This window comes from Microtus ochrogaster, chromosome 2 (assembly GCF_000317375.1).
Source record: "Microtus ochrogaster isolate Prairie Vole_2 chromosome 2, MicOch1.0, whole genome shotgun sequence".
NCBI classification, from domain to species: domain Eukaryota; kingdom Metazoa; phylum Chordata; class Mammalia; order Rodentia; family Cricetidae; genus Microtus; species Microtus ochrogaster.
In genome coordinates this window covers 60,452,397-60,463,196 of record NC_022010.1, presented here as the reverse complement: position 1 = coordinate 60,463,196, position 10,800 = coordinate 60,452,397, and the positions used below count along the sequence as shown (strand labels likewise).

Sequence of the window (10,800 nt, the reverse complement as noted above, 5' to 3'; positions counted from 1 at the left end):
CACACACACATACTACATACACACTTCACACACAGTAAACACATACATCACACACACACACCTACATGCGCGCGCGCGTGCGCGCAGTGTTTCACTCTGGAAACCATATAAATATCTCAGTAGAGAGTCTTCCCAAGATGCTCTAACTTAATTCACTCACCACGAGCAATGGATACCATAAATTACTGCTGAGTTCTAAGTTTTGTGTAATGCACATGCCTGATTACTAAAAGTGAAACATAAATCAAATTTTGAAAAACAAAACAAGGACCTTTAATGGTGAAGATAAGATAGCTGCTAACAATGAAGAATGCAGGGCAGGGTGCCAGTGACCATAAAGGACAAAGGAGCAGCCCCCACTGCTATCTGCTGAGAGCAATGGGGTGGGGCAACTGCACTGTGTCCTGCCAATACCGAAGCCACATTCTAGCCTACTCCATGAAAGCATCTATGCACCTGCCCTCATGAGCTCTGCATCTCTGTGAGAGCCATGGGTGCCTTTAAATGAAAGACCCTCATTGTGGCGGTCCTCGGGGAATGCTTATTCCTCACATTCAAGCAAAAAGGTAACCTCATTTCTAAGTGGTAGAGAGTGAAGCAGCCGCCCCAGCAAACTAAACTGAGTTAGAACGTTGTGAAGGGCCATCAAGACACTGAATCTACAACGCCAAGTACCAACCCCTGTATTTACGCTTTATAAAGCAAAGGTGCTATCTACATTTCCGGTTGGTAATATGAAGGATTGTTGCTTAGAAGTTTTCTCTGAGATGAAAACTTCCACCATCCCAAGGAGTAAAGAATCAAAATTGCTTCTGGAAGTCCATGAAACTGGCCAGATTCATGAGGCGCCTCCCTCTGCACATTTATATGAGCAGTAAAGATTGCAGCAAGTCACTCTCAGAGAAGCTGACCTGGAGGAAGCACCGTCTGGAAGAAGAAGCTCAGACCCACTGAGCTCTCTCATAGGATTCCCCAACCCACCATGCTGCCTGAGGGCTGAGTACTGTTTCAGCTTTCATAGGCTGTTTGTCACCCATGCTGGGGAGGGGCGGGGTTGGTTTTGAGATATTCATTCCTGCTCCTGAAAGTAACCCCAATAAACTCACTGGTTCACCAAATTGGATTTTGGGGTTATTCATGTTTTGACCTGTCATGCTTTTCTAATTGGGAAGAGGAGATTTTTCATCTCCCCAAGAATACTGCAAACTATTTTAAAGTTACAGCTCATAAACATGTTCACCATAAGTAATACCAAGAAGAGTTTTTCTGTGCTTCCACCGTCCTTAGCAGCACAACATGGCTGCTAAGTTCTCACTGCCCAGTCTGACTTGCCCAGCTCATTCTGAAACAAAACTACAAGACCACTGTACACTATGAAGGACACTAGGCAGTCACGTCCTCAGGCTTTATGGAACTAGCTGCATGGGAGTTAATTTTTCCTGACTTAACTCTCTCCAGTGGGGATATAAGCCACGTGAAGGAGAATGGATGGAGATGACTGGTCAGTTGCTGTCGTGTGTCATGAGCCTGGGCAATGGTAGTCATCTTTTTTTTTTTTAAATCAAAATCCATACTTGCAACGATTCTTGCTATGTTGGTCACTCTGAAATACCTGACCATATGCCATTAATATATTTTCAGGCTTTCAACTCCTCAGGAATGATTTTTCTAGCGATTTGTATATAGCTCATACACAATGGACAAGAAAATATATCTGAATAAATACACACACAATGTATGTGTGTTTCTGTACCATTTCAGAATCCCGAGATGTTGTGTCAGGCCTGGTTCTGACCACTACCAAGTATCTGCTCTAACACTGCTCTAAAAGGTAATGGCTTTAAAAACAACTCTTGTGCCACATAAAATAATGACATCATGCGCCCTACACAAAACCAGGCTCTGCTGTAGGGGTATAGTTAGTTCCCTTTCATCTTTCTTACGTGTTCATATTAAGCTATTGTAACTTTTTGACTTCATAAAATTAAAATACTTCTTATGAGAAAAAATATAATATAATCCAAAAATTATATTTGCCATAGAAAGCAAAAGTTAAAATCACATCCCTTAAAACCGCAATTAAGGTTACAAATTTAAATTCAGAAATAATGAAAAATATAAATGTTATCATTCTCACAGGGATATTAACTCCTTTAGAAAGAGAGCTTTTTTTTTTTTTTTAAGTAAGGATTTTACTGCATTAAAATCAAAAGTCACCCATTTCTACAACGGTGTCTGCAATGAGCAGAAATTATTTTGGAAACACAACTTTCACTTCCTGGTAGAAATGCTCAAATTTGCAACCTTAATGCTACATATGTTCAGATTTATGCAGCCAGAACACATAAGCAAAACATTCATTGTCCTAATCTACCACAGTATCTAGAAAGCGGCCATCCTGTACCTTTTCTTCTTGCCCTTCAACTGACCGAAGGTGTCTCTCTCCACTCTGGGGTCAGACAAGTTGATGTAAAAAGTTAATTTAGGATAGTCTCAAAGTGTCAACAAAACTGGGAGAAATTCTTAACTTACATACAGTGTATTTGTCTCATAAATCATCACAAAGAAAGAATCTTTGGGTGCTCTGATTTCACTTTTACCACAACAGTGAGCAACTAGAGTGGCTTTACAGGCTCCATGAGGACATGGGCCATGGAGAAAGGGTGGGAGCAGAGGCACAAATCTCAGGGCAGCTATACTGAGCATCACTCATGACCAGTTATGAAAGCCTGGGAACAACAATGCAGTCCAGATAGAGACGGGGAAAGAAGAGCGGAGAGCTGACCGTCAGCAGAGAAACCTATCCCACTGCATCCTTATGTGAATCCTACAGGTCACATACTGTTCTTAGCATTCACGGGAGCAACCAAATCAGCCTTCAAGTCCAGACACAGGCTGATTGGAAGACTAACAAAAATAGAAATAGACTATGCATCAGAATTCAAGGCGTCAGAGTCAGCTCCTGAGCGCCAGCCTGCTACAGATGTCTTAGTTGGGTTTTATGGGTTTATGTGGCATAGAGTCAGGAAAATTCAGTAAGCAACAACTAATACTTCTCAACATAAAAACTAAAAGCAAGTAGACTCTGGAGTATTTTAGTTGTTTACATTAAAACACTAACTAAAGAGAAAAGAATATATATATGCAACAGATCAATTTTCATGGTCAGAAGTTAAACAATGAAGTTCAAAAATAAAGGCAAAATTTCTTTGAGTCTTAGGTAAATAGTATGAAAATTTTATTGACTATAATAACTAACTTTTGTATTAATTTTCAGAAAATGTCCACCTGATACCACATTGAAAATACTGATTTGTTTCGATGAGTTTTAACTTTGGATTTTCTTACTATGCAGTAAGGAGTTCGAACTGCTTCCTTTAAGGGAGACCGTCATAGATCAGGTGGCTGGGGACAGGTGTGGCTTAAGTAAGGCACACTCTAGTTCAGACACCGTGAAAAACACCTATCTCTGTGTATACATGTACACAATAAAAATGCAGAAACCACAAATTTGAGACTGGCAGGTTAAACACCAAATGGCAAGAGCAAGTACCCAAAACCAACCAAAAACTGATTTTAAAGGCTGAAACATCTAGAATTTAAAGATCTCTCTAATAAACTCTACTGGTTTTGCTCTCTTAGAAGTGTCTTAAAGTAGTGCACTGGAAGTCACTGCACATTAGATTACAGAGGTGACACGTTTAATTTTCAGTTTCTGCCTCCTCACGGCTGTCTGTACATACAAGCAGCGTACACAAAGAGCAGAGGGACCAAGAGCTCCACAAGAGGACCCTGGAACAAGGAATCAACCTTTGATAGCAATTCAAAATGGAACCTTCCAAGCTGTCTTCTTCTGCTTAGAAAAATACAGTCTATACTTTCTAATACACAAAGCCATTCTCTTCCTTAATTTGCAATTCAAACCGCGTGAGCTCACATGCCTCCTCCCTTTCTAACTGCCCTCTCTCCAATTGTATTTTCTCTGTTTTGGAGACACCAGTAGATTTCTACCCTCACCTGGAGGAACTGACTAAGCTACTTTTCTAAGTTATGTATCTGAAAATCTTTGCAGAGGCTTAAGAAGTAAGATCAACTTACCAACAAATTTCATATAAACTAGGCCAAGTAGTTCTGCTAGAGCTATGATACCCAGACCTGAAATCAAAAGGGGGCCGTGCACTGGCTCACAAGCTGTAAAACAGATGAAATTTTATTAGAAATGCATATAAAGTAAACAGATTTTAATTTCAAAGAATCAATAATAACTAGTAATATAAGATTTTTTTAGGTATTTGGTGGATCTAGGTTCCCGACTCTGTAGATTTATATACTAGGCAAATAGTGCTACCACTGAGCTAAACTCCAGCATATGCCAGCTTTAAAGATAGCGTTTCTGTTCTAATGATTAGTAAAAACATTATCTACATGTATACAGTTTAAGAATGTCTTTATGAATAACTCAGTATTAAAAAACCATTTTTACATAGTGTGCTGTTATATCAAGATTAGTGAAAAACGGCGTGTAAAGGCCAAGGTCACTCAAGTACACCTGGTTATTTGACAAGTTCTCCCACAGATATGGCACTATAGTTGGACTATTGTTGGACTATTAGAACACTCATGCCACAAGCCATATACAGGCAACCTTCTTTTAGCAAAAGGGAAACGCTATTTACACTGGTGTGGGAGCATATTTGTGTGTGTGTGTGTGGGGGGGGGATGTTGAAAAAGAATGGCTCACAACTCCAAACGCTGAAAAATGGGCCGAGACACAAAATCACCGCTCCCTGATGGTGTTACCAAACAGAGTTTGCCAGTTTGCTACAAAAATTAGCTGTACCTTAACCACACAATGCAAAAATTACAGCCCTTGGTATTTAGCCAACTAGAGCTGAAAATTTATATCCACACAAACACATGCTCATTGATGTTTACAGTAGCTCTATGCGTCTGTCACAAATAGAGGGAAGAACCAGGATGGCCCCTCAGTAGGTGAATGCAAAATACTAAACACATTATGGCAACAATATTTTTCCAGCACTAATGAGCTATCAAGCTATAAAAAAAGACATGGATGAAACTTAAGACATAGTTAAAAAGGAAGGAAGCCTGCACCAGAAGGCACAATGTAAGCTCTGTGTTGTGTGTGGACACGATCTGTGCTTTTCGCACAGTATAAATCTAGCTCCAAGGCATTTTGGAAAATGCGAAGCTGTGTGGAAAGTTAAAAGGTCAGGGATGACAAGGGTTAGGAAGAGGGACAGATGAACAAGCAGAACACGGGGATTATTCCATGTGATACCACAATGGGCATACGTGGCACTGCACATCCGTCACAGCCACAGAATGTCCTGTGCGGCACCAGCAACCAACCATGATGCAAGCTGTTAACTTGGGTTGGTAAGGATGCCATGTTGGTTCACCCACTGTATGGGTGTGAAATGCTGAGGGAAGCTGTGGGTGGATGGGAATAGAAAAGGGTGGGGTATATGGTAAGTCTCTGTACTTTCCACTAGGTTTTTCTATGAATCCACAATTGTTATAAGAAAAGTCCATACAGTTTCAAAAAGAAGACGAAGAAGATAAAGACAACAAAAGGGAAGAGAAAGTACAAGCTCTAACCTGACTGAAATGAAACCAGACACACAAAAGAATATGACTCACCCATGATGCAGAGACACAGTCCAACCAGAGCAAGGACGTAGCCCAGCACTTGAGTGATCAATATGGCAATGGTGAAAGAGGCCATCCCAAATGCTGAGGGAGGAAAAGGACACAATAGGAACGTGTCGAGAACACACAAGAAGCAATTACTCCTACTGGCATTTGACACACTCAAAGATGGACTGCCGTTCCTCATCGGATGTCACGTTTTCCAGATAACCTTTCTACAGGAGTGCCAGCTCCAGAATCACACACTCTGAAAGCTTATATTGTCGGCCATCTGAGAGGGACTGGCAGTTTTTACCAAATTCTCAAAACAATGTTGCTGTTACATTTATAAACTGTAGAGTCTGAATGACTTGTTATGCATGGCTTATCCACATGCTTACAACTGTTGTAGGGATAAATTGTGTGTATGTGCGTGTGTTTGTGCGTGTGTATGTGTGTGAGCGTGTGTATAAGATTTGTGCTTTTCTAACTAACCTTTAAATATAGCCTAAGGACCTAAGACTCAGTGCTACATAAGACTCCTAACAATAACAAAAATCTGACCCAACAATAACAAAAATATAACCTAAATGCACAAAAATTGTACTGATTATAGTTGGAATAGCCATACCTTCCAGGGTCACCAACAATAAGAAACTATGTTTCTAAAATCTGTGACTTACAGCCCCATCTGATAGAACCTGTCTTCTTATTGCAAAGGATTAGTAAAAGAGGAAAAAGAATGCTTTGAATACTGACTTATAGCTACAAAAAACTAAAATTAGAATATGCAAATAACCATTAAAAATTATACAGCGCACTTTAAAATTACAACAATTCCATCAAAGATGCAAAAAAATTTCTTTTCATAAAATAATTGTTGAGAAGACCTAGCAACCTGAAAATCAATCTGTATAAGAAATGTCACTAAGCATACAATGGACAATCTAATAAGCCAATTTCTATTGGACTTTTAAAACCACACAAGAGTATTTTCACTGAAGTATTAGTTTTTTTAAAAGGGAAATGGCAAAAATCAGACTGTAAGAATAAACACTCACCTGTCATAAACACATTGTACTGAAGCGGTATTAATATTCCTATAGAGATGACAATGAGGCCAAGTCCAGAAGCGCTTTTTACAGGGTTTTCTCCTGTTATAAATAAATACATTTAAAATACTTTCTTATATACTTCTGTGTGAAGTTATATACTTATTCTACTAAATGTTTTAATCTTAATGCTACCTTATACACTGCAAAAGGCTTAAAGATGCTTTCTCCAAGTTCACACAAAATAAGTAATTCTTATTTTAACATTGAAGACCAAGCCAAAGGATTTGTATCTCAACACGATGAATCCTTTATTTAGTTTTAACTCTTTAGCTGACTTAAATCTTCCAGATGATGAACTTGCCCTTGCTGTCCACCGTCCATTCATTCTCAGTATTCAGCCTGTCCCCAAGCCAAATCACCTGCTCTTTCACATCGTCTTCTGAGTTCATCAGCTCCCCAGGCCCTCACCAGCCCTGGATGCAAACCCGGCTGCCAAATCTGTGTTCTAAAGATCTGCCTGTGCCACAGCCTCCCTAAGAGATGTAGTGGTGTTCTGCGGTCTGCTGTGGTGAATCCCAGCCTTTGCTTTTCTTCCCATCTGGCCCCTGCCACAATTTCCCATTTGTATTTCCACGTCTCAGCGACAATGCCCACTTCAGAAAGACATGTGTATTTCCACATCTCAGCCAGTGAAGTCTACCTCCATCGTGGATTTAATAGGTGCCCTAGTTATAGTCCACCTTCCTGGTCCTAGAAACTGAGTCCTACCCCATGTGGCCGAATAAATACTGAATGGGAAAAAAAAATATGCTATTAAGTCAAGGATATAGAAGGAAGACCTTACCCAAACTGAGTGAGTGCCTGAATACCTTCTTCCTGATGAGTGTCAGGGCAGAGGGACCTCGCACAGACACAGTGGACACAGGGCAGGAGGAGGCAGTGATGGAGCTGCTCTACAAGCTGGGCAGTTCCAAGCACTGCCTGTGAACAGGAAAGCTAGAAGAGGTACGGCAAGGGTTCTTCCCCAGAGGGAACTACAGCCCTTGCGAGAGACTTCAAGTCCTCCAGAGAATTTCTATTGCTCGAGACCACATCATTTGCCACAATCAGTCACAAGAGCCCTTAAACCAATACACGACCCCTGGGATGCCTCCTGATCCCGGTACCCACGCAGCCTACCTGGTATGAGAAGAATGGCTCCAACAATGACGATGACAGTGAGCACCGTCCCGGCGACGAGCAGCAGAATGATTCTCTTATTCGTTCGAGTGGATTTATATTTAAGCGCTTGAAATAAAACAAAGAATTGCATAAGTCAGTCACAAGTGATGCCATTTTGGTAATACATGAGTGAGGGAAACTGCCAACTCCGCATATGCGAGTAGCCTCAGAAGTATAACTCCTCACCAAGTCACCTCCTACCCCCTGCGTTTCTGTAAGCTATGGCCATGTAAATGTGCATTCTGAAGGTGGAGGTGACATTTATTCCCTGTGCTTGATACAATAAAACTACATATAATAGGCTTTCTAAATTGGAGCATCATTAAGTCTTTTTCACATTTTCCCCTTAGCACTGGATCTGTGCAAAGAAAATTGCAGAATCCCTGCACTCCACATACTAGATGCCAGTAAGGGTTCCCCACTTCCCTAGCCATCAATAAAAATGTTTTCAGACATTTTCAGTGTCCCCAGAGGAGCAAAATCATCCCAAATAACACAGAAGAGGACACACAAGGCTGATAAGACAGAACTACTTAAAAAGTAACACTGAGAAAATGAATACACATTTTTAAAACTTAGTAGGACATCTAGAAGTTGGGGTCATTAACTTGAAAATGGAGATAAAAGAACATTAAGCAAATCACATCCTTGCAAAACTTTTATGGAATTAAATGCCTAAAACTTTCAACTAAGATACTGAAATAGAAATAAGATGCCAGGGTTCAAGAGAATTCATGGCAGACATCACTGGTCCTGATGCAGGTTCATCCTCAGGTGCCACTACCCTCCCTGAGACCACAGTCTGTGATAGAGCATCACAACATTTTCTTTTGATCTCTTTTGGCCTTTTTATTTGGTTAATGTTGAAATTATTTTTTCACCAGAGAGATAGATACGAGAGAGAGAGAGAGAGAGAGAGAGAGAGAGAGAGAGAGAGAGAGAGAAGAGAGAATCAAGGCCACCTGAGATCAGGCTGAAGAGAACAGAGCCCCAAGCCGTGAGACTGGCACACTGCTGCTGCCACCTACACACTGGTGTCCTGCTTGCTGGCATCCTGCGGTTTGTGCTGGTTTGAATGAGAAATGCCTCCCGTAAGCGCATACATCTGAGTACTTAGTGGTGCTGTTTGGAGGAGGTAATGGAACTTTTAGGGCATGGAGCCTTGTTGGAGGAAACAGGTCATTAAAAGCAGGCTTTGGGCATTTATCTCCCTATTTCCAGTTCTCTCTCTGCCTTGCGTTGGACGCTGAAGATAGGATCTCTCTGCTTCATGGCTGCCATATATTTCTGCCATTGTGGACTTTCCCTTTAGAACCATAAGCCAAGATAAACATCTCTTCTTTAAATTGCTTTTGGTCATGATATTTTATCACGGCAACAGAAAAGTAGCTAATACAGTGGGAATTATTTTTAAATGTTGTATTTGCTTTTAATTTTCTTCTACTGAGATGATGAACAGATTAAACATAGTGAAATTGGAAAAGTACTTAATGACCATAATAAAAATCTATCACGAAGACACCTGAAGACTTTTATTGCTCTCATGTTCTAGCTTATTTTCTGGGGTGATAAAACACTCCAAAAACACAGCTTAGGAGAGGGAACGGCTTATTTTACCTTACTGATCACAGCCTTTCACTGGGGAACCTCAGGGCAGGAACTCAAGCAGGAACTCAAGCAGGAACCACGGAGGAACACTGCTTGCCAGCTCATGCTTGGCTAGATTTCTTCCAAAGCCCAGGAACACCTATCTGTACGGGGAATAGGGCTACCCGCAGTGGGCTGGGCCCTCCTGAATGAATTATCAATCAAGACAATTCACCACAGGCCCATCTGATCTGGGAACCCTTCAAGTGTCCCTTCTCAGATGTCTCTAGGCTGTGTGTCCAGCTGACAGTTAAAGCTAACAAGGACAACCTCCTATCCACTCTTTTGATGACAACCTCAGTTCTAGCCACTTGGGAAGAGACAGCGGTCTAAACAATGATGAGTCACAAAGCTGAGTGGTTGACACTCCTAGGACACAGAGTGTATGGTACAGCAAGATCTCGGGCTTTGGTTTGGTTGGTTACCTCTATCCAGCCTTAGAGCTAACATAATGACTGTTCATTCCCACCCTGGCCTCCTCAGAAGGAGGAGTTTTTACAGCTTCCCACTTTCAAATCTCTACTATCAGCTAGGAAGAAAGCGAGTGTTTGGGTCACAGAAGACAAAGACGTATTTCAGAAAGGCAGAAACACATGTTTCTCTAGGCATATGGTTCATTTTCCACTTAATCCCATATATGATGCTCTCTAAATAAAGCATGAAAAGTCTGCAAAAGTTGGAACATAAAAGCCGCTTCAAATGTATCACACAATCAATCAAGCATTCATTAGAGACACTTCCAGGTTTAATAAAAAAAAAAAAACACGCGCAAGAGAGTCATTAAAAGTAAAAATAAAAGTTTGAACAACAAATAAACTCCATCCTGTTCAGGCTGAGCAGGCAGAGCTGCCGAAAGGGAAATAAAGTCAACAATAGCAACAAAAATAAAACACCACAAAATATTACATCAAAAGGTCTTGTACGTGTTGGAGGTAGCCTCAGTTCTTGGTGGCTGGTTGAGCTACTATTTTCCAGGCTACCTATTTTGTTCTTAAACAGCTACTGTAGCAAATAGATTAATGGGTCTTAAGTAATCCCAGGCAATGGAAGAACATCTGTGTGTTCCTGAGCAGACATGCAGAGGGAATCTTTTCTGGCTCACATTCTTTGCTCACAATGGCTGCATTCAGCCAGGCCCCACAGCAGGGAGAGAAGGTATCTGGCTGGCCCAGTTATCAGTGTTCTCAGCGACAATGAGATTCCACAGAACTCAACAATTTCAAGG

At 41.0% G+C, this 10,800-nt stretch overlaps 1 protein-coding gene across 3 annotated transcripts in view; it reads right to left on the bottom strand.

Moving 5' to 3' along the window:
- Positions 1–10,800, bottom strand: part of Cd47 (CD47 molecule) — a 55,056-nt gene that overhangs the window by 10,017 nt on the left and 34,239 nt on the right. For all 3 annotated transcript variants that reach the window (XM_026786223.1, XM_026786225.1, XM_005345048.3), the window contains 4 exons: positions 7,887–7,994; positions 6,714–6,806; positions 5,665–5,757; positions 4,099–4,191 (listed from right to left, as the gene is read on the bottom strand). In XM_026786223.1, coding sequence (XP_026642024.1) covers positions 4,099–4,191; positions 5,665–5,757; positions 6,714–6,806; positions 7,887–7,994 — 387 coding nt within the window. The remainder of the gene's footprint in view (positions 1–4,098; positions 4,192–5,664; positions 5,758–6,713; positions 6,807–7,886; positions 7,995–10,800) is intronic.